The sequence below is a fragment of the Cyprinus carpio genome, unplaced genomic scaffold (genome assembly GCF_018340385.1).
Source record: "Cyprinus carpio isolate SPL01 unplaced genomic scaffold, ASM1834038v1 S000000029, whole genome shotgun sequence".
NCBI lineage: Eukaryota > Metazoa > Chordata > Actinopteri > Cypriniformes > Cyprinidae > Cyprinus > Cyprinus carpio.
Genome location: NW_024872782.1, coordinates 67,203 through 92,500, shown reverse-complemented (window position 1 = coordinate 92,500; position 25,298 = coordinate 67,203). Strand labels below are relative to the sequence as shown.

Sequence of the window (25,298 nt, the reverse complement as noted above, 5' to 3'; positions counted from 1 at the left end):
GAAGAGTTCAAATGTTGTGTATATCTGAATGATGTAACTCTGTAACTTAATTAGAAAGCTTTGCAATATCCTAGGAGACCACCTGCAGATACTGAATTATCCAACTTTCCACAGCTAACTTTTAACAAGCTTGTTAATCAGAAAAATATGATGATAATTTGAGAATTAGCCTAGTCATTGTGTATTGTACATACATGTTCTCATCCTTTAGCTATGTGTGTCTTCTGCGAAATCTTGTATTACACTTGAATCTTTTTGGATCAAATTTTTTATTTCAGCATCTTGTTTTAGATTTCCACTCTTACTGTCTTAGAACAAAGAGATTTATCTGAGAGCCTTCTGTCTGCCTGAGATAAATGTAGCTTACCTTGAAATCAAGCATTTGTATTCAGCGCTGACTCAAGTTCACTGGTTTCTTTGTGAGATTCCTTTAGATCATTTGAGTGACGTAATTACAATAATCAGAGACTCCATATTAGTATGCAATTTGGGTTAGAGTACTGAACACATATTTGTCAAATAGGCCTGAAACGATTTGTCAACATTATCGACAATGTCAACAATAAAAAATTGTCAATAAATATTTTTTTGTTGTCGAGTAGTCGTTTGATCTCATATGACTTAATGTGAGAGCCTGCAATAATGTGGTTTGACCAGTGTGGCGCTGTAGCTCAAGACTGTAATTCAGCTCTCCAGATCCAACAAAACAAAATAATAAAGCTCATCAGTTTAGAACAGGGGTTTCAAACTCAACTCCTGGAGGTCCACGGCACTGCAGAGTTTAGATTCAACCCTAATCAAACACACAAGATCCAACAAATCAAGTTCTTCATGCTTATTTGAAAACTACATGGTATGTGTGTTGGAGTAGGGTTGGAACAAAACTCTGCAGAGCTCCGCCCCATCCAGGAATTGAGTTTGACACCCCTGAGGCTGCTGAGCGGCGTTTGGATGAATATGTAAATATACACTGCACACTTTCCTCTCAATAACAAATTAAACACAACAAAAACTGACTGCGTTGTGAAAGCAGCCCTTAAGAACACATTTGATTATAGCAATGTGGATGTTTGCACAAACTCTGAAGTTCGGCACTCCAGTAAAGAAAAGTCCAGTCAAGTCACATTTATTTATATAACAGTACAATGCAAAAGATAGCCTTAAATCAAGCAGCTTTACAGTATTAAACATGAAAAACCAGAGTCAGTGTCGCTTTCCGTTAGAATTATAACTTGATTTTCTGTTATAAAGCAGCTCTCCGGTGTGGAGCTAGCTAATGATAAAATCTTTTTATTAGTGGGAAAAAAAAATATTTCATTAAAGTTTTAGTTAAGTTTGATCTAGCTCAGGACTGTTTTGATTATCATAACCCTATAAGGTATTTTAAGAGAGATTATGTTGTGAATAAAATGTTTAGCCAAAAATAAAACTCCCAATCACTTACCTTTATTTTGTTTCTTATACATATGACTTACAAAAAGAGATGTTAGCAGGCAGAATGATTTGTCATTCAGCTACTTTCTCATATAGCTAATTAAATGTTGAATAAGAGAGTTTCCCTCTTATCTCATTTTGTGTGCCAAATATATTAATTTGTATAAATTAATTGTATAATTGCAATTACATAATATGATTTTCAAAAGCAGAAGTAATTACCTTAATTTATTTGTTAGAATATGTATATTTTAACTCAGTGGTTTTCAAACTGTGGGTTGCGACCCACTTGTGGGTCGCAGAATGGAGCAAGGTGGGTCCCACAGTCACATGGCTGCAGCTAAGTTTGCGTTTAAATGACACACACACTCACACAGTTCAGTCTATGGCTGCACGATATAGCCTACCAACATTAATTACAAATTGCGATATCCTTAGTGTGATTTTCGAATTGCAATTAAGTCCGCGATTTAAAACATGCGTTGCGTGTTTTGAAGCACGGGCGCGCACAAGTTGTAATTACAGTAAGGGTCTCGGAGCAACGTCATTATTAAAAAGTTAAATCTCATTAATATGAGTTTTTCTCATATTAATGAGAAAAAACTCGCTCACTTCAATGCGCTGTATTCTGCATGAGATTGCATACACCAGAAAATTCAAATGTTACGGAAATGGTTTCAGGTAGGCTATGTTCATTCATTTCTATCGTCTGTTTGAACTGCACTGTTTTCGTTCGGGAAACAGACTGTAAAAAAGCATTTCACATGTACGGGGTGAGAAGGGCATAAACGCAGGGTTAATTGTAACACTACAAGATTTAAACATTTCCACATAAAATTTACAAAATTTCGCAATATTTTCTTGACATATCATCTCTATATAGAGAAAAAAATGTGCCAAAGTTCAAAAATCTTTTGAAGATATTGCTGAACATTTATTTAACCATTGCAAAAGTACATTTCTGACTGAAGTAAATTTGTCAACTCATTTTTTTAGTGTTTATTTAAAATGAGATGCATCTGTTAATTATTTTTACCTATTTCACAATTATTTTAATCTCCAAACTGTTTTAGTTAGTTCTGCTTTACTTCTTATGCTTTCCTAAAAAAGTGTTGGATTGTGCACCGCTCTCCCTTACACACACACACACACACAGAAGGACCATGAATGCATTTTCTGCGCTGAACCCCGCGATGAGTTTAACAAAACTCGCAGCACAGATTACAGTTCACTGGAGTGAGCCTGTTGCACGTTTTTATGGACGTTTCATATTTTAACATCTGTAAACAAATAAATTAAAACTTAAATATTTGTACACTAAAATAAAATGGTTATTTTTCTAAAATACTTAATTTCTGTCATATCAAACTTTTAGTTAAGATTAGGCTTAAAGTAATGTCAGTTTTTTTATCTCATATATTTTGGTGGGTCGTGAAATAGATTATACTTGTCTAGGTGGGTCATGGAATGGAAAAGTTTGGGAAGCTCTGTTTTAACTAATTGCAAAAGCTGAATAATCAATAAATGTCTTATGATTAATCAGTTAAATAATCAACGATTAGTCGGCTAATCGGTCAAATAATCGTTAGATTAATCGATTATCAAAATAATCGTTTGTTGCAGCCCTATTGTCAAATGGCAACCTTGCTCAGATTGTCAAAAGGCTAAAAGTTCACCCAGTTTTCCACAGTTTGACTCTATATCTGTGGCATTCACCATGTTAAATAATGAGTTAAAGGACTTCATGATTTCCTCACTGAGTTCCACCACCTGCTACTGAAAGCAAAATTTTTGGTCTTGAGCAGAAAAAAATTTGGGTAACTTGGCATCCTCTCTCTCTCTCTCTCTCTCTCTCTCTCTCTCTATATATATATATATATATATATATATATATATATATATATATTTTCCAATTCATATTGCTTTATTGGCATGACATACTTACTGTAGGTACATATTGCCAAAGCATTTTACATAACAGAACATGTAGAGCCTCCCCCACCCCCCCGGCTCACTCTGTCTACTTCAACGATCCTTCATCTGACATGAGCCAAGAGCATACTGTTTATCATGGCAACAGTGTGAAGGGGAAGTCCCCAGAGAAAATTACTCTCTACTGCTTTGTGGAGGATATCTAAGCCATATACAGAGTTTGCCTCTTACTGGCTCTGTGCATTACACAAATAGCTATGTGCATTACACAATGCATTAAAAAGCATAACATGATAAACACACATCACTTTCATTCATAATTGCAGACAGTTTTCAGATAACATTTTACATACACTCCAAATTACAAGCTGCATCTTTAAACTGTATTCCTATTTGCTTTTTCTTAGTTGTTTGCCATGTGTTTTGCACGGGCCTACCAAGAAATACCTAAGTACCAGCACAGAGACCCTGTGACATCTAAGGTGCTGCTTTGTGACCAGTGTCCACCCGGCACAGCTGTGGAACGCCACTGCCACACAGAGGAACCCACTGTTTGTGCCCCCTGCCCAGAAAAACGCTTTGCAGAGCAGTGGCATTGGGGAGACAGCTGTCAACATTGTACATCTGTCTGCAAGGAAAGGCAGATTGTAAGAAGGGAATGTAACAGCACTCATGACAGGCTCTGTGAGTGTATACCTGGATATCACCTAGTGGTGGAATTTTGTGTCCGTCACACTGCCTGCTCACCTGGCTTCGGTGTCATTGTGCAGGGTAAGTACACTTATTTTTTGTCAACAATGTGCTAGCAGATTACACTGAAATACTTTAATGCTGAAATATTTTACACTGATATACTGAAAGACTTTACTTTCTCAGATCACCTCAGTCCATTTTTAGATATATTAGGGAGCTAATAATTATATTTAATAATAAAAATAAATAATAAACTTGAGATTCAGCCAGTCATCTGACTCCGAATTAAACCCATAATGCACCCATTTTTTTTTTTTTTTTTAATTTTTTTACATTTTTAATCCAGTATTCTTCATGTACTGTATAACCTGATTCAAGGTGAAGAAAACACATTTATTAGGAAGAAGCATATGGTACATTAGGAGTCCGCCAGTACCTCCCTTAAGCTTTCCATGGCAGCTGGTTGAACATTTGGCAGCGTGAACATGTTGTCAGGGTGCTTGATGATCATTCTGTAATGCATGTTGAGTCATTAAGAAATATTCACAGTGGCTAAATTCCAGCAGAAGAAGTGGAAGTAAACAGTTTCCTGAAACTGAAAAACTGAACTCCTGTAGAGTGTGATTGACTTAGGTATTCATTAAACAGAATAACATTGCCGGTTGTTATCAGACTCCACCTTGAGTCTAATGAGGATGATCTCAAAAATTATGTTCAATTCCAGATGATTTTTTATTTATTTATTTTTTTCATTACTGCACCAATATTATTATCGAAATATTACAGTAACCAGTGAAGATGAGATGATTTTGGCTCTTTTTTATTTCCAAATACAGTTTGGATTATGTTACATTATTTATGGGATTTTCATAAAAAATATGAATAAAGGAATTTTCTGTATGCCTGTCTCATTGTTAAAGGGGTATATATTCATATATTTTTTGTTTTCACTGTGTGAATTTAAGTAAATGTTAACTTAAAAAAAATAAAATAAATAAAATTGGGCAGTTCTTAATTATTTGTTGATATTTCTGAGATTTTATAGATTAGCATACCATTAACCCCAAGTATTAATGTTTGATAAAAACTTGTCCTGCACCCAGGGCTGAACTGGTAATCGGGCATACCGGGCATTATAGTACATATAGTTCCTCATTAAATTGCTAAATTAATTTAAGTAATTAAACTCCACCAATAGGTCACATTTAAGATACATTGATAGGTCAAATTCTGTTTAGTCATTTATAGATCTGACTCATTTTTGACCTAAACATGTGAGTGGCTGGTTTCTGTTAGTCATGTGTGAATGACATATGTCTTAGTGAGTATTCCTTAACTAGACATCTCTAATTCTTGTTAGAAAACTCTCACTTCCTATGTTTCATATACCAGACTACATTTGTGTTCAGCTTGAATTAAATGAGATTCTTTTCAGATATTACAGTATTTTCACAGAGGGTACATCCATAACATTTTATGTTCTCAAAAAACTAATATTGGAGTTTTAGTATGAAAAAAAAAATCAAAAAATAAATCAACAAATATTCCAAAAAAGTTGGGACACTGTACAAATTGTGAGTAAAAAATGAATGGAATAATTTACAAATCTCATAAACTTTTTATTCAAAATAGAATATAGATAACATATCAAATTTTGAAAGTGAGACATTTTGAAATGTCATTCCAAATATTGGCCCATTTTGGATTTCATGAGAGCTACACATTCCAAAAAAGTTGGGACAGGTAGCAATAAGAGGCCGGAAAAGTTAAATGTACATATAAGGAACAGCTGGAGGACCAGCTTATTTGCAACTTATTAGGTCAATTGGCAACATGATTGGGTATAAAAAGAGCCTCTTATAGTGGCAGTGTCTCTCAGAAGGCAAAGATGGGCAGAGGATCATCAATTCCCCCAATGCTGTGGCGAAAAATAGTGGAGCAATATCAGAAAGGAGTTTCTCAGGGAAAAATTGCAAAGAGTTTGAAGTTATCATCATCTACAGTGCATAATATCATCCAAAGATTCAGAGAATCTGAAACAATCTCTGTGCGTAAGGGTCAAGGCTGGAAAACCATACTGGATACCCGTGATCTTCAGGCCCATAAACGGCACTGCATCACATACAGGAATGCTACTGTAATGGAAATCATAACATGGGCTCAGGAATACTTCCAGAAAAACACTGTCGGTGAACACAATCCACTGTGCCATTCGTCGTTGTTGCCGGCTAAAAAACTCTATAGGTCAAAAAAAGAAGCCATATCTAAACATGATCCAGAAGCGCAGACATTTTCTCTGGGCCAAGGCTCATTTAAAATGGATTGTGGCAAAGTGGAAAACTGTTCTGTGGTCAGACGAATCAAAATTTGAAGTTCTTTTTGGAAAACTCAATGTCATCCGGACTAAAGAGTACAAGGACAACCCAAGCTGTTATCAGCACTCAGTTCAGAAGCCTGCATCTCTGATGGTATGGGGTTGCATGGGTGCATGTGGCATGGGCAGCTTACACATCTGGAAAGGCACCATCAATGCTGAAAGGTATATCCAAGTTCTAGAACAACATATGCTCCCATCCAGACATCGTCTCTTTCAGGAAAGACCTTGCATTTTCCAACATGACAATGCCAGACCACCTACTGCATCAATTACAAAATCATGGCTGCGTAGAAGAAGGATCCGGGTACTGAAATGGCCAGCGTGCAGTCCAGATCTTTCAGCCATAGAAAACATTTGGCGCATCATAAAGAGGAAGATGCGACAACTAAGACCTAAGACAATTGAGCAACTAGAAGCCTGTATTAAACAAGAATGGGACAACATTCCTATTCCTAAACTTGAGCAACTTGTCTCCTCAGTCCCCAGACGTTTGCAGACTGTTATAAGAAGAGCCACACTGTGGTAAACATAGCCTTGTCCCAACTTTTTTGAGATGTATTGAAGCCATGAAATTTAATCAACTTATTTTCCCCTTAAAATGATACATTTTCTCAGTTTAAACATTTGATGTTATCTATGTTGTATTCTGAATAAAATTTTGAAATTTGAAAGTTCCACATCATTGCATTCTGTTTTTATTCACAATTTGTACAGTGTCCCAACTTTTTTTTGGAATCGGGTGTGTGTATATATATATAAATAAATAAATATATATTTATATATATATATATATATTTTTTTTCTTTCTTTTTTTTTTTTTTTAGTAAGGATGCTCTGAACTGTTTGTGTACACTTAATGCTCATGCTTTCAATATTGCATTAGACCTCTCATCGTCAGTATGGACCAGAATTTCTGTTTCACTGAATAGATCCTGAGTCATGTTCTAACATACTAACATACCTTAATTCCACTACAGTATATAATAAATATACCCTTTTAATATAATTTAAAACAAGGCAGTATAAAACAGAACTTGAACAATGTAATATAACAGGGCAGGATTATTTCTACAGTACGTTATTTATTCAGAAGAATGCCATGAATATGCCTGCTTTGCATAGTAGTAGACCTAGATTTTGCTATTCAAAGTATTCTGTATTCTAAAATAACATCAATTGTGTATTGAGAGTGTATGTATATGTCCTGCAGGCACACCAGAGAGGAACACCTTGTGTGAGAAGTGTTCCCAGGGTTATTTCTCCAGCACTTCTTCAACCACTGAGCCATGCATACCCCACAGGAACTGCACTCAACTAGGCCTGAAGACTGTAAGACCAGGTACAGCCACCCATGATGCTCTGTGTGAGTCTGAGAATAAAGAGTTCACTTTTGACTGCTTCAATCAGCACACAGAGTGTCACACTGGTAAGGAACATTCTAGCCCTTGTTTTATTTATTGAAAACATTGTTTGATTTGAAGAAAATTAGTGCCAATTTTGGTAGATAATGGACTAAATTTGTTAAATGGATAGCTGTGATTTAGATACACTGCTAGGAATTGGCCCTGTTGGGCCCTGTGACTGTGTATTGCTCTGGGCCCCTTGCAACTACGGATCTCCATTAGACCAGACAGAGGGTCATACAATCTTTGTCAAACAAGGGTATTGGGGCTGACTGATATGTTCTCCAACACCCTGCAGAACCCTTTGTTTGTTCTGGGCCCGTATTATAACAATCCCCTACCCTGGCATACTGCTTTTCTTATAGAAACTACAGAGAAAAAGAACATGAGCTCTATAGTTAACATAATTTTGCCATGAACCCACACAAAACAGATACAAATCTGGCAAATACAAAAACGTGATCCCAAAAGGAGAAGAATTACAAGTTCTTTGAAATCTTTGGCGATAACTGTTTTGCTATTGGAGAAGAGATGTTGTTCAGATTTTTTTTTTTTTTTTAAGTTAGAGGTCAGAAACTAACTAACTTACAGTCAAGTCAGAAAGTAAAACCAAGATTGCCTATGCTATTAATATACCCTCATTCATATCCCCTTAGATATATATTATAATTTTTTTTTTTATTATTAAACCTCTGGGGTCTGATGGTGTTTTGGGGGCCTGGAGAAGTTTTGACATGCCCTGACATTTGTGCTTTTTTCAGTTGCTTATAAACATATAAATGGCTAGAGTTCATTAACACTTTAATCCGCACAAACTGGACTACAATAATATTTGAGCAGCTTGTATGTACATGCTTGTGTTTTTGAGAAAACACCATTTATGCATGGTTAGTGAAAAACTACCATTTTGAAGTCACAGAAATAAGGCCATAAAAAACATACAGAACATTTGTTCAAAAGACTTTTGAGAACTGGATCTTGTAGCCTAGAGTTTTTGCTTCAAAATGATGTGAAAATCATCTTGTTTACTCGCTTACAGAAAACAATATATTGATAAAAATTTTCTAGGACACTTTTTGAGTGGAAAGGGACGGGTATATGCAAGGTGTCAACTATCATGCATAATGCTGTGATTCCCAACTGAGAAGACAAATGCCTGCATAATGAGCTGCATAATGAGCCTTTCAGTCAGGTATGTGACTGAGAGGGAAGAGTTACAAGAAAGAATGTGAGGACTAAATAAATTTGTATATTTTTTTTGTAGTTTATTTAGAATATATTTTGTTATCACACAAAATAACTTGAGATTAATTTGCGAGTGCAGTTAAACGGTTTATTAGGAACAATCAAAGCTGACTTTTTAGCATCATTGCTCCAGTCACATGATCTTTCAGAAATCATTCTAATATTCTGATTTGCTGCTCAAAAAAAAAATATATATATATATTATTATTATGTTGAAAGGAACTGAGAAGATTTTTTCAGGGTTTTTTTTTTATGAATAGAAAGTTCAGAAGAACAGCATAGTTTGTAATATGATGAATGCCTTAATATGATGAATGCCTATCATCACTTTTTGTACTAAATAAAAGTTTTAATTTGTATATATACTGACTCCAACCTTTTGAATGGTATAGTGTATATTGTTACACTTGGAGTAAGAGTGGGGTAATGATGCTGAAAATATAGCTTTGATCACAGGAATAAATTACATGTTCAAATATATTCAAATAGAAAGCAGTTAATTTATATACTAAAAAATATTTTGCAATATATCTGCTTTAGCAAATGCAACTTTATGTATTTTGGATCAAATAAATGCAGGCTTGGTGAGCAGAAGAAAATTCTTTACAAAAACCTTATGTTAACCCTGAAATGAGGGAAACTTTGGGTTTTCCGTTTCAGAATGGGAGGTTTGTCAAACCCGAGAAAGCAGGGTAAGTCAAGCCCGTTTCTGAAAGAGAGGTAACTTATACTCAGAGTCAGTTACCGTGGTAACTTACTCTATGAACCTAATCTGGCAGATTTTCTTCGATAAACCCAGAGTTTCTTTCGGTCTCCTCCCAATTTTAAAGCACAAGCAATGTTTAAATACTTCATTCATTCATGCACACTGCAGAAATGCTTTTCAGTCAACTCTGAATAGGTTGACTGAGTATTTTTTAAAGTACAAAAATAAAAGTACACATATAAAAATATAAGTACAAATATAAAAAAATCTTAAATCAAGATGGATTTTCTATATAAGAAAATTATATATTTAGTCTAGTTTCCTGGGGGTTCAAAATTAAGTGCATTTTACTTTAGTAAAATTATCTGCCACTGTGGTAATAAAAATAATCTTAATGCAAATGGAAAACAAGATTATTCAGAGTGTCTAAGTGCAAATTTACAGTAGCTCCACGCTGTGTGCGGAGAACTAGCTTGTGACGTGATTGATCGGGTTTGAGTCCGGCTTTTGCCGAGTTCGCTCTTTCTCACTTTTCCCATCACATATCACATTAGAATTTATTTTCAATAAAAATGAAGTAAATGTTTTAAAAGTGGAAGTAAAGTGCCTAACTAGTGTTTAATAATGATAAAAGTATTTATTATTTTAAAAAATATAATTACTTACACTCTGTTATTTTTGCATCCAGTTAATGTACAACAATATTGAGGTGCAAATACTATGTATCTGCCAGTATAAAGTATAAATAACATCTAATTATTTACACATTGCAAAGAACTGCTAATAGAATATATCACTGTTTTCACTAAGTTTAAATAGCAGCTAGAGCTATTTGCACTTAGCCTACTGTAAAAAGGATCAATGGCTAAGAGAGTGTGTTAATTCCACTTAGTGTAAATAGCCGCTGCCATGTTTTTCTTACCCTATTGGCAGATCATTTGTAAAGTAAGAAAAATATGCTTAAATTCTTATTATTTTATTTTTTATTATTATTTTATTTTTTTGCCCATGAGATGCCATGAAAATGAATAGCCTATTAGTTCAATAACCTACCGTTCTGCGAGTTTTCACATGTGATATTATAACAGTGATAAGAATTAAACTTTTTGGCGGGAGCTGCTGACATGGTGAATCGTCATTTCGGAGCTCCATTGATCATGGCTTTTCATAGTCGTGGTGTACGCACTAAACTCAGAGTCAACCTACTCAGAGTTGACTGAACTTACACAGTTCAGCTGTTCTGAACCGAGAGTTTCCCATATCAAGTAAGTCAACTCAGAGTTCAAGTTTTAACTTGTTGATATGTGACATCATTAACCTGCCACTGTATTGGAAAGGGACCTATGTAGCAGGGACTCAGCTTCTTGCACAGCAGGCGGAGGCAGAGGTCCTAGGTTGATAACCAGACCCGATCGCCTGGCTGGAAACGAGGTGGGTCTGACTGACGGTCGTCTGCGAAGAACTTGTGCCTCCGCACTGCACACTGGAGATGGATGTGTGCTGAGTCTAGGCATGGGCCGGTTACCGGTTTCAAGGTATACCACGATTTGAAAATGTCACGGTTTCAAAACCACTAATATTTTCCATTATACCATTCCTGCGGTATGCGCTGTTTTCCATGTCTCCTCAATGACTGAAAGAGTAGGAATCCCTCAGGCTGAGTGCAGTGTAGAGAGTAACCCTGATCCCTCCTCCTCCTGTTGGTGCGAGCGAGCTTTCAGTCACGTGTGTGTAGGATGGCTGAACTTAAGGCCCGGTACACTTCACATTGAGGGTTCCTTTCAGTCTTGTGCACAGCCGCGTTTGCACAGTTTTAAAAAGTATACTCAACCGCAGATGAGTGCAGACGGATGAGTTCGACACATGCGCAGTGCCAAGGGGTGTGCGGCTGTCTGTGAGCCCTCTTAATGACGAAAATAATGTAATGCCGACGGTGCACGGCTGGCCGAAGTATACGTTGGCCTTTACGCAATCAGCAACCGACCGTTTTTTGGCTTATTGCAACTCTCTGTTCTGGACAAAATTTCATTTATGTGAAAATATTAAGTCTGTTAACACCCGTTAACACAGATCAGAGACACTGAAGACTGATGTACAGAGAAAAATACTGAAGCAGGCAGATCACTCACTGTTCATGATGCACAAATTATTGGAAGAAAATCCTCAATATTGATTTGGGGGTTTATATGAATGTGTTTCTGAGGGGAGAGGACTGTCTCCTGAGAAGTTTACGTGGTATTTTCTTTTCCTCTCGTCTCTGTATAGCTCATATTAAAGCAGTGTTTCAGTGCAGCTCAGCTTTGTTTACAGTGGTAACCTATGAAACGCTGTATCTGGTCTATATCTGGTGTTCCAGAGGTGCCTCCTGCTGTCAGAGAGTGAATATGCATTTCACTCAGAGCTTCTGCTGTTTGTTTCGTTCAGGCATGTAGTATAATTTCACACAGCTTGTCAGAACATTCTGTTTTTGCTTCAAATTGGGTTATTATTAAATCAAATTATTTGTATGATTATTATTATATGTATATGAATTATAAAACTAATATTAAATAACTGTAATTACAGATTTAGGTTAAATAAAGATGTCAGTCTTTTTTTTCTTTTTCTTTTTAGAAAACAAATCAAAGAAAAAATAAACAAATTCTACTGTTTCTAATATTCTGTATGTTGCTCAAACAGAATATATTGTGTCCAGCGGACATTTTTTTTCTTTACCCAGTCATTTAAAAATAACACATTTCAGAGCTGTAACAACAATACCGTGATATATTTGCTTAAGGTTATCATACCGTCAAAATCTCATACTGGCCCATGCCTAGCTGAGTCCCATACCCTCTCGCTCTCTCAGAACCAGTAGTCCAAAGCTGGACCCGCTGAGGGCTCCTCCATCCAGGGGAAGAGCGGGGGCTGGTAACTAAGAATGCATTGAAATGGTGTAAGGCTGGTGGTGGATTGCCTGAGGGAATTTTGGGCATACTCTGCCCAGGGGAAGAAGCGGCTCCAGCTGTGCTGATTGTCTGAGCAGTATGACCGAAGGTAGCGTCCGAGCTCTAGGATTTTTCACTCAGTCTGGCCATTTGTCTGGGGGTGGTATCCAGAAGATAAGCTGACTGTAACTCCTAGAAGCTGAAAGAATGCCTTCCAAACATGTGAAATGATCTGGGGACCCCTGTCTGAGATGATATCCTCTGGTAAGCCATAATTTCAGAACACATGGTGAAAGAGAGTCTCTGCGGTCTCAAGGGCAGTGGAAAGGCCTTTTAGGGGTATCAACTTGCATGTTTTGGAGAACCGATCCACGAGCACACACGTGTGGCCTTCCAAATTTGGGAGATCAGAGACAAAGTCCACACAGGCAGGGGAACCAATTTGCCGGATGGAAGATGGTGAGGGGATTTTGACATGGCACAGACTGAGCAGCTGCAGACGTACCTGATGACATCTTTAACCATAACGGGCCACCAGAACTGAGCTTGAATGAGCAAGAAGGTTCACTGGCTGCCTGGGTGTCCAGAGCCCAGTACTTCATGAACTGAGCCCAGAAGAGTTAATCGCTGGGAGGATGGAACGTATGTTTTTCCCTTCTGACAAGGCTGACAAGGAGGACTGGAGGGAGAATGGGTTCTGGGTCCAAGGGTAGATCTGGAGCGTGTAAAAGGGAGAGTGCATCTGCCTTGGGGTTTTGGTTTCCGGGATGGTAGGTAATGATGAAATAGAAGCGTTTGAAGAACAAGGTCCAGTAGGCTTGATGGGGGTTAAGGCATTTTACATCTCTTTAGTACTGTAGGTTCTTGTGGTCGGTTATGACGGTGGATGGGAAAGAGACTCCCTCCAGCCAGTGATGCCACTCCCCCAGGGCTAACTTGATTGCCAGCAATTCCCGGTTTCCTATATCATAGTTTTGCTCTGCAAGGGTCAGCTTCCGGAAGTAGTATGCGCAAGGATGGAGGCGGGAAGGCTCACTATGGTACTGTGACAGCACGGCCCCAACTCCGAGGCGTCCACCTCGACTACAAAGGGGACTTGAGGATCCGGGTGACGAAGGATGGGGCCCATGCTGAACGCTTCCTTAAGGTGGTGGAAGGCTTCATGGGCATCGGGGTTCCAGGACAGAGACTTGGGCTTGCTGCATAGCTTGGAGGTGAGGGGCACTGTGAGCCGACTGAACTTGTGAATGAATCATCTAAAGAAGCTGGCAAATCCTAGGAAACACTGTAGCTCCTTCACTGACTGTGGAAGCGACCATTGCTGAATGGCAGTTACCTTCCCTTGGTCCATCTGTATACCTTCGGGGCTGGTGTTGTACCCGAGGAACTGTACCGTGAAGGGATGGAATTCGTATTTCTCCTACTTCAGATATACAGTTGGTACGGAAAGTATTCAGACCCCCTTAAATTTTTTCACTCTTTGTTATTTTGCAGCCATTTGCTAAAATCATTTGTTAATTTTTTTCCTCACTAATGTACACACAGCACCCCATATTGACAGAAAAACACAGAATTGTTGACATTTTTGCACATTTATTAAAAAAGAAAAACTGAAATATCACATGGTCCTAAGTATTCAGACCATTTGCTCAGTATTTAGGAGACGCACCCTTTTGATCTAATACAGCCATGAGTCTTTTTGGGAAAGATGCAACAAGTTTTTCACACCTGGATTGGGGATCCTCTGCCATTCCTCTTTGCAGATCCTCTCCAGTTCTGTCAGGTTGGATGATAAACGTTGGTGGACAGCCATTTTCAGGTCTCTCCAGAGATGCTCAATTGGGTTTAAGTCAGGGCTCTGGCTGGGCCATTCAAGAACAGTCACAGAGTTGTTGTGAAGCCACTCCTTCGTTATTTTAGCTGTGTGCTTAGGGTCATTGTCCTGTTGGAAGGTGAACCTTCGGCCCAGTCTGAGGTCCTGAGCAGTCTGGAGAAGGTTTTCGTCCAGGATATCCCTGTACTTAGCCACATTCATCTTTCCCTCGATTGCAACCAGTCGTCCTGTCCCTGCAGCTGAAAAACACCCCCACAGCATGATGCTGCCACCACCATGCTTCACTGTTGGGACTGTATTGGACAGTTGATGAGCAGTGCCTGGTTTTCTCCACACATACCACTTAGAATTAAGGCCAAAATGTTATATCTTGGTCTCATCAGACCAGAGAATCTTATTTCTCTGTTTTTTAGCAAACCCCATGCGGGCTTTCATGTGTCTTGCACTGAGGAGGGGCTTCCGTCAGGCCACTCTGCCATAAAGCCCCGACTGGTGGAGGGCTGCAGTGATGGTTGACTTTCTACAACTTTCTCCCATCTCCTGCCTGCATCTCTGGACCTCAGCCACAGTGATCTTTGGGTTCTTCTTTACCTCTCTCACCAAGGCTCTTCTCCCCCGATATCTCAGTTTGGCCGGACGGCCAGCTCTAGGAAGGGTTCTGGTTGTCCCAAAAATCTTCCATTTAAGGATTATGGAGGCCACTGTGCTCTTAGGAACCTTAAGTGCAGCAGAAATTTTTTTGTAACCTTGGCCAGATCTGTGCCTTGCCACAATTCTGTCTCTGAGCTCTTCAGGCAGTTCCTTTGACCTCATGATTATTTGCTCTGACATGCACTGTGAGCTGTAAGGTCTTATATAGACAGGTGTGTGGCTTTCCTAATCAAGTCCAATCAGTATAATCAAACACAGCTGGACTCAAATGAAGGTGTAGAACCATCTCAAGGATGATCAGAAGAAATGGACAGCACCTGAGTTAAATATATGAGTGTCACAGCAAAGGGTCTGAATACTTAGGACCATGTGATATTTCAGTTTTTCTTTTTTAATAAATCTACAAAAATATGGGGTGCTTAATTGATTTTAGCAAATGGCTGCAATATAACAAAGAGTGAAAAATTTAAGGGGGTCTGAATACTTTCCGTACCCACTGTAGGTGGTGTTCTCGGAGCCGCTGAAGGACCTGTGTAACGTGGTGGCGATGTTTGGCCAGGTTCCGGGAGTATATGAGGTTGTCGTCAATATAGACAATCACAAACTGATGGAGGAACTCCCGGAACATCTCATTTATGAAGCATTGGAAGATGGACGGTGAGTTGGATAGGCCATACAGCATGACCCAATAGTCGTAGTAACCTGAGGTTGTGATGAATGCTGTCTTCCACTCATCACCTTCCCGGATCCTGGTGAGATTATACGCGCTCCACAGGTCCAGCTTGGAGAATATGCGGGCTCCAAGGAGTTCCTCGAGGGTGGCTGGGACCAGGAGAAGTGGATACGGCAGCTTCATCATCAGTGAGTTCAGAGTTCTGTAGTCGATACATGGCCTCCAGCCTTCGTCTTTATTGCCCATGAAGAAGAAGCTTGAGGTGGCAAGAGATGTGAATGTCCAGATGACACCTTGCTGGAGAGCCTCCTTGATGTAATTCTCTATTGCCTCACACTCCGGAATGGACAAGGGGTAAACTTTACCCTTGGGGAGTTCAGCTCCAGGCAGCAGGTCAATGGCACAGTCCCATGGCCGGTGTGGTGGAAGGCGGGTGGCTGCCTGTTTACTGAACACATCCTGGAACGCCTGGTAGTCAGATGGGATTGTACACTTCACTAGAGGCTCAGGGCTTTTGACAAGGTTGAAACATACTTGGATTTGTGATGATTTCTTGAGCGGCTTGGGGACTGAGGACAGACAGCTCTGGAAACAGGTCTCGCTCCAGCGAGTGATTTCACAAGGATCCCATCTGACTTCTGGAGAATGTTGGTTGAGCCAGGGATGTCCTAGGATGGGTCCCTCACGTACCAGAAATGAGATGGCTACTCGTGCAGGCATCCAACTCTCATCCTCAGAGAGGGAGCCCGATACTTAACGTTTCTACACCCAAGCGGTTTTCCTTGATATGGAAATGAAGTTCCGAGGAGCCCAAATCAACAAGAGTGGAGACTAAAACAAAAGATTCTGGGGTGACTAGTAGTACTGGAAAAAGGGAAAATGTGGAAATATCTGGCTCTAGTTGTATCGTACTCACTGCTGGGCGTGTAGGTCTCACGGGGCAGTGTTTGATGAAGTGATCTGGAGAGGCACAGTACAGACAGTCAGTAAGTGTTGCAAAATGCAGGAGGTGCGCTGCATGAAGCTCTCTAGTCCCATGTTGTCATCGTAGATAGCCATCTGGGCGCGAAGGCAGGGATTGAGCCCCAGGTGAAAAGCACTCAGCAGCACGGCCTCATTCCATCCGCTGGTGGCGGCCAGAGTGCAGAACTCAAGAGTATACGTCAATCGATAATTCTCCCTGATGTAATCACGGGAGTTGGTCTTGCGTGGACAGCCTACCAGCGGCAACACCGAAGACTTCCTTGAAATGGTTAGAGAAAGCTTCAAAGGAGTTAATAATGATACTTTGGGCATTCCAGATTGCTTTCGCTCACAGCAATGCTTTAACGCTTAACAGGGAGATGAGAAATGCTACCTTTGATCACTCAGTGGTAAACTTCTGTGGCTGCATCTCGATGAAGAGAGAGCCACCACACCCAGCTGCATCACCCGCTTAGGAAGCTGGAACGACCATGGAACTGGAACGTCTGAGGTAAGGAAACACACAGGTAAGTCAATAGAGAGTTCGGCTTGTGAAGGTAGACCAGACAATGAGCATGAGAGTCGTGAGCACTGATATAGGGAGGCTTAATTAGCTGCGGCAGGTGCGGGGAATTAGAAAGCAGGTAAAGCGATCTTGTGAACGTCAGTGCTGATGACTGTGTTGATGGCAGTGACTGAGGTGACTGTGACTCTCTGACACCTGTAGCTTTTTAATGGTCATTGTTTTCAAGATCATGTAGAGACTGAAGTGGATGTTGATCGATAAAAATACATCAGTAAATAAAATACAACCTGTTAAAACTTGTTCTATTACAGTGCAACAAATAGTGTAACAAATAGCATTTTCACAGTTTTTAATGTCCCTTGTAACAGATATAGACAAATCAAAAGTTGTTTTCAAATGTTTGTTAATGCATTGACATAATACAAATGTCAGTTGTACTGATTTCCTTCTGTTTTCATGGCAGTGGATTGATATTGATTTAACCAAACTGCTCTTAATGATTATTCAAGGAATAATTTAGTATAACTATATTTTTTGGTTTGATTATTATGTTTGTAAAATACAAACATGATAATCAAATAATTACATGTTTGAAAGAAGATAATCAAATATAATGAATAATTATTAGTGTTGTAAATTAAGTTACCACAGTTGGTTACCATCTACCTGTATCATGCTATCATGACAGCAGTTATGACACTTAGTAATACAATTTTAACTTAAGTCAGAAACTAGAAGCACACAAAAGGTGATATTTAATTCACAACACACAAAGTATAATTTTAACAGTGATATGTAATAAATGGTTTTATTTTATGCTTACATACTAATGTTAGTAAATACACAACACATCCTCAGGTTGCTTTAATTACATTAGACCAAGGGTTTCCTCTGAGGAGGCAAGGGAGGCAGTGCCTCCTCAAAAAATTAGATGATAAAATAATCCATAGTACAAAAATAAAATACAAATATTACAAAATACGACTGATTTATAAAAGTGTATATATCACTTTTTTTTTTTTTTTAAGCAACAAAGCTGTAAAGTTACAGTGGCAGGCTTTGCTTTACTTGAGCCCACTGAGTTTTAACAGGACCCTAAGGCATGCTGTAGGTTTGATGGGGGTAACGGTAATTGAGAATGATGGAGGGAAATTAACGTGCGACAAGACAATACCTCCATCGTGTTATGATTGAATATGATTGGTTCATGCGACAATCACACCACTTGTTTTTGTGCACATTTAGCATTTACATCAGTCTATATGAACAAATTAATGGCATTAAATATCACCACTTTGTCACGTCAAAATAAAACTTGAAATGGCAATCAGCTTGGTGAAATTAAAGGTACACCTCTGTGTCTGTGACCAGTGTTTACTGAGCTTTTATGACTGATGAATAATCAAGTCATTTTTATTTATATAGTGCTTTATACTATACAGACTACACAGTTTCAAAGCAGCTTTACAGTAATAAACTGAAAAATAATGATTGGTGCAAACAGAATTCAACTCTGCTGTAAAGCAGCTCTAAAAATACCATAGTAAAGAATTATTATTCAGTTGAAATCATTTCATTGTTGATTCAGTTTGGTTCAATGACTGTGTAAAGTTAATTAATTATAGAATGAGTTTAATTAATCTATAAAGCAGCTCTGGAGAAAACAGTAATGTCATCATCCAGCTCAGTTCAGTTCTCATCCAATAGTGTCTGTACAGTCACATCAATAATATTACCAAATATTAAGTATCCCCAACTAAAGTGGTGCTTCTCAAAGAAATACTATCTTTCCACCCATTATGATATACATTTAGTTTTATTTTTCAGTTGCACTCCAGTTTTCAGGCTGCTCTTAAGGATGTGAGTGTGCTCGATATACCACTGTTTTGGTCTGTTCTTTTTAATCTTCTTTAATTGTAAAGGAGCAACTATATCTACAGTGCTAGAAAAGAGAGACTTCATAATTTCTGTTGCATCATCAAGTTTTTCTGAGATATTGGGTATGCTGCGGAGTTGAGACAAATCAGGAAATTATTTACAAAACAATCTTTTGTGGTAAAAGTGATAGTTACCTAACCCTAACAGGCAGAGTCTCTATAGTATGATATCTAAGTGAAAGTCTCTTCTGTGACATGAGGCAGCTAGCAAACGGTCGGTTAAGGCAGTCCGTCTGCTTCCTGACCTGGGCCCCAGTTAGTCAAGTACTAACACTAAGACTATATGCCAGGGATAGGCAATGTCGGTCCTGGAGTGCCACTTTTTTTTTTTCAGGGTTGGAGCTAAAGTCTGCAGGACATTGGCACTCCAGGAACGACATTGCCTATCCCTGCTATATGCTATATTTCTAGAGAGAAGGGTGGCAGCACCCCAGGAGGGATGAAGACCATCTCTTTTTAAAGGTTATGTTTGCCCCCAAAAATTTGTCAGATTGTCTATGAAATTCATATAACTCCACGGACACCATTTAGATATCCAGCCTTTCAGTATCTATAGTCTACTATGTATCTTGTCTCCGTGTAAGTGAGCAGGAGACTGTACTGTTAAATGAATACGATGACACCAGAAATGTAGCAGATATCAGGATGTTTACTTTGGTTCTCTAGGCAGGACTAAACGATCAGAACACAAGACATGCATTGTGATTACTGAACAGTTTCTGTGATCAGAGTTAATTTTGGCAAAATACTGGCTGCAGATTTATGCTACAGTGAACACAACAACCCCCCACCCCCCACCGACTATAAGGAACAAAATGAAGGAACCCCACAATAACACACTGTGACGAGTGGGGCGGGGCCGAGAGCCGTGGCAAAGGGTCGAGGCCGGTGGAGTAATTGGAAATGAGCGACATCTGTGCCACACACCAGTCTTGAGTCCCACGGAGGAGCTCCAGAAGGATAAAAAGATTAGTTACGACAGTGAAGGAGGAGAGAGGACCAGACCTGGACTTTATTTTGTGTTTTGGTTTTGTTTGTGCGCGGCAGTCGTCCGTGAGGGGCTGTCGCGCTGTTTTGTGTTTATTTTGTTATTAAAGTTTTATTTAAATGTCCACCTGTTCCCGCCTCCTTCTTCCCATAACTATAAATGTTTTTAAATTGTTACATTGGTGCCGAAACCCGGGAGTAAGGAGGGACACACTGCCGAAGATCCCTCGCCGCTTTGGTGAATTCGCGGTGCCATCGAGCATGGCGGAGCATTCAGCCGCCATGGATGCTTGAGGCAGTGGGCTGAAGTGAGTTGCCGGGGGGACGGACGGGCTCGCAGCCGACCGCCCGGGATGTGGAGGGACGGCTGCCATCCGTGAGGGAGCGGAGGAGTCGCCGCCGTTCGCCTGGGGCCGGAGTCTGCTGCCATCCGCCATGATGGGGAGGAGCAGGGAATGGGGGACTCCTGCTGGCAGCCCGAACCCGGAGGAGCCGTCCCCGCCCACCGGGCGGCAGAGGAGTGTCGTGCCGTCCACCGAGGGCTATCCAGTGGGAGAGTCGTGGGAACGGGTTGAGGCCGGTGGAGTAATTGGAAATGAGAGAAATGGTCTCAAGTCCCACGGAGGAGCACCGGAAGGATATAAAGAGGAGTTACAACAGTGAAGGACAAGAGAGGACCAAGCCTGGACTTTATTTTGTGTTTTGGTTTTGTTTGTGCACGCCAGTCATCCGTGAGGGGCTGTCATGCTGTTTTGTGTTTATTTTGTTATTAAAGTTTTATTTAAATGTCCGCCGGTTCCCACCTCCTTCCCGTGACTATGACCATTTTTACATTGTTACACACACTTACACACATAAAACTTTGTCTACACATGAAAGGTGACAACACAGTCATACATCTATTACATACAGGCCATGGGGAGAAAGAGTCTTGACACTGAGCTGAGGGGCATGAAGATCCTGGGGCCTGAGAAATTATGGGTGAGGCAGGCAAAAAGGGATCGGGACAAAGAGTGTACATTTTGTCTGTCAGCCCCGGGTGTTTTGCAGTTCCCTGTTGTGGTGAGAAAAAGGTATAAGGCAGGTCCTCACTGCTTTGTGGGCAAACTGAGGTATGCGCAGCTACTTTCTTAAGGCAGCTAACACGCCATTAGGTACCATCCTCTAGAAAATATGATACTCCAGTTTGTTTTTTGTTCTTTTCAACTTTATTTGTATAGCGCTTTATACAATACTGATTGTGTCAAAGCAGCTTTACAGTGTCAAACAGGAAAATAGTTTGTCAATAATGCAAAAAGACAATGTCTAAGAGTCATTTTTCCAGATAAAGTCAATTCATTGATGATTCAGTGATGTCATCATCCAGTTCAGCTCTGTTCCAATAGTGTATTTGCAGTCAAGCATCCCCAACTAAGCAAGCCAAAAGTGACAGTGGAAAAAAAGGAACCAAAACTCAATCAGTGACAGAAATGGAGAAAAAACCTTGGAGAAACTGGGTGAATTGAGACACGTGAAAGAGTGGGCTCGCATCATTGCACCCCTTCTTCATGGGGAAGCCTAGCAAGCCTATCATTCCTTACATGCCCCACACAATGAACAGTATAATGACCTGAAACCTGAAATCCTCGCCAGGGTGGGTTTGTCTCCAACCTGCGGGCCCAGCAATTTCATCAGTGTTCCTACATTGTGCGAAGTCCTGTGCGACCCCAAGCAGCACAGCTTGCACAACTCGAACACCTGTGGCTGCTGGCCAGTGGATGGCAAGATAGAACAAGCACTGCTAGACTCGGGGAGTTCAGTCATGCTGGTCCAACCCACTGTCGTCAGACCATGGCCCAAGCAGAATATGCCTCCCTTCACCATGGGGATACATGGTACGTACCTGCACGCACGGTTCACATCTTTGCAGAGCCTGGGACCTGGCCGGTAGAGGTCAGCATCTTCCAGGACGTCCCTGTTCCACTGTTATTGGGAAGAGACTGGCGGGGGTTTGACCAGGTGCTGACCACGGCTGTGCCACCGACTGTGACCTCCTGCAAACGCCGACGAAGGAGACGCCGGAGGCTTACCACCATCCTACTGGCCACCAACAGCGAGTGGGAGGGTGAGTCTCAACCTGCCAATTTACCCAATATTTTTGCTGACCTGTTCCAACAGGTTACTGCTGGGGGGTCATTTGGTCGCAAACAGCAGGAAGATGAGCAACTCTGCAACTACTGGGAACAGGTCTGGCAGGTTGACAATGAGGAACGGTTCCTAGCGCCACATCCCCTCCCTCACTTTGTCATTAAACATTGCCTGCTGTATTGTGTCAGGAGTACAGGCGGGGGAAGGAAAAGCTGCTACTAGTGGTCCCAAAGACCAAGACGGAGGCCGGTCATCGAGCTGGCACACTCCCATCCAATGGCTGGACATCTGGGAGCGGCAAATACCATCCAGTGGATAAGAGATTGTTTCCACTAGCCAGGACTGGACGCAGAGGTGAAACGTTTCTGTCAAAGCTGCCCAACCTGCCAGCGTATGTCCCTGCACCATCCTCCCCCCAGCCCCTTAATACCATTGCCAATCATTGAGGTGCCCTTTGAGTGGATTGGGATGGATCTGGTGGGCCCAATGCCAAAGTTGGCCCGGGGCCGTGAACACATCCTTGTCATAGTCGACTATGCCACCCGATATTCGGAGGCTATCCCACTTCGAAAGGCAATGGCTAAGAACATCGCAAAAGAGTTGTTTTTACTGTGCAGCCGGGACGGCATCCCCAAGGAGATCCTGACTGACCAGGGAACCTCCTTCATGGCCTGGCTCATGGCTGACCTCTGTCGGCTACTGCAGGTGAAGAAACTATGCACATCTGTTTATTATCTGTAGATGGACGGCTTAGTGGAAAGGTTCAATAAGACTCTTAAATAGATGTTGCGGGGTGTAGTAGCCGAAGATGGATGTGATTGGGACCTCGTCTGGGAAATACCTCAGGCTTCCACCAGATTCACTCCTTTCGATCTGCTGTTTAGGAGGCAACCACGAGGACTTCTGGATGTGGCTTGCGAAGCCTGGGAGAACCATGAACTGCACCTTGAACTGCACCGTCATCGAGCACATGCAGGACATGAGAGAGAGGATCGATCCAGTCATGTCCCTGGTCCGAGAACAGTAGGGGTGGGACGGTTCGGCAAAAAAACAAAAAATCGAACCATACGCTTCTCCACACACGGTATAGCACGATATTGCAAATATTAAGCTCTCTCTGGAGTATTGTGTTTAAATGGACAAATTCACACAAAAATTATGTCAAAATAACGCACTGAATCAGTGCATTCTCTTAAAGTGACAGTCTTAACCCTCTGGAGTCTAAGGGTATTTTTGGGGCCTGGAGAAGTTTTGTCATGCCCTGTAATTAATTGAACAGCAACAACAAATGGCTCGCTTGCGGGCATAAAAACACATCTTCTGTTTTTGAGAACTGGAGATCACTCACTGCTCTTGATTGAATAGCTTTTGCTACTTGAATAAAGATCAATCTTTAATTTATACAGTCGAATATGCAACATTTGATTAATTTATTCAGTTTCTGTACCTAAAAACTAATGCTGGACCTACCTAAAAAAAAACTGAAATATTAGTATTAGTATTAGTAATTTATTTGTGTCTTTAATCTTTTGTATTTATTTGTGCTGTTGCTTGTAGTTAGAATATTTAATATTTAACTTTTTTCATTATTTTTATTTGAAAGTATAGTTTTTCCATAAACATAGCACATACCGAACCATACCGAAACCGTGAATATAAAACCGTAATACAGACCGAATCGTGAAAAAGTTGAACCGTTCCACCCCTAGAGAACAGCGTGCTCAACAGAGGTTGTATGACCAACCCGCCCAAGCAAGGGAACTCCAGCCTGGGGATTGTGTCATGGTCTTGGTCCCCACTGCCGCATCCAAGTTCCTTGCCACCTGGCAGGGTCCCTACACTGACATTGAACGTGTGGGGCCGGTCACTTACTTAGTCAGGCAGCTGGGATGATGTAGAGTGGAGCAGATCTACCATCTTAACGTCCTTAAGAAGTGCTTGAGAGAGTGACAAAAAGACAGCTTGCGGCCTTCGCCCAAAACCAGCATCCTGGATGTGGACCCACAGCTGTCCAGGGCACAAAAGAAAGAACTGGAGACCTTGGTTAGTCAGTTTTCAGATGTGTTCAGTGAAACCCCAATGTAACCTTTGGTGATTCAGCACGAAATTCGCACCCCGCCTGGAGTTGTCATGCGGCAGCGGGCTTATCAGATGCCAGAGGCTTGTTGGCCAGCTATAGAGGAGGAAATCTAGAAGATGCTGAAGTTGGGAGTCATGATGTTATTATCCACTCGGAGAGCTGGAAAGCACATCTGGATCGGTTGCGGAGGGTGCTGAGTTGCGAGAAATGTCACCTTGGACTGAAAGAAGCCAAGTATCTGGGATATAGGATCAGAAGGGGACTCATCATGCCACAAGAAAAGAAAATTGAGACAGTCAGGAAGATTCCCTGACCCACCAACAAGACCCAGGTACCGGCTTTTCTGGAGTAGACGGACTATTACCGCTGTTTTATCCTTAACTTTTCCTCTATAGCCAGCCCCCTGTCAGACCTGACCAAACAGTTGAATTTTCCCCCATAGGACCACTTCGATGTTTATGGGGGGTTGGGGGTGGGTGTTGAGTATCCCGAGGGAAGATCAGCATCGCACTGGAAACGCAGCTCCTTCATTAATCACCAACGGTGAACACCTGAGTGTAAAGGTCAGCGCACCTGGAGCTCATTCGGGACAGCTTTAAAAGCCAGGAGGAAAACCACGCCTATTGAGTTACATACTCCCTGGATGAGAGACTAATGTGTGTTTCTCTCCACTTTTACAGAGACCAACTGAGCCCCTGACCAATCGCTGTGCTTCACGGACGACCACAGACACAATCACCATTGGGAACCAGAGCACCACAATAATTTGCAAGGTGACTGAGCTGGTGGTGGTTAGTTCTGGC

General features: G+C 40.8%; 1 protein-coding gene across 1 annotated transcript in view; it reads left to right on the top strand.

The window, feature by feature from the left end:
- Nucleotides 1–25,298, top strand: part of LOC109101228 (tumor necrosis factor receptor superfamily member 11B-like) — a 38,787-nt gene that overhangs the window by 3,124 nt on the left and 10,365 nt on the right. Inside the window, exons 2-3 of the mRNA XM_042753799.1 lie at nucleotides 3,774–4,137; nucleotides 7,647–7,862. Of these exons, the coding sequence (XP_042609733.1) occupies nucleotides 3,774–4,137; nucleotides 7,647–7,862 (580 nt within the window). The remainder of the gene's footprint in view (nucleotides 1–3,773; nucleotides 4,138–7,646; nucleotides 7,863–25,298) is intronic.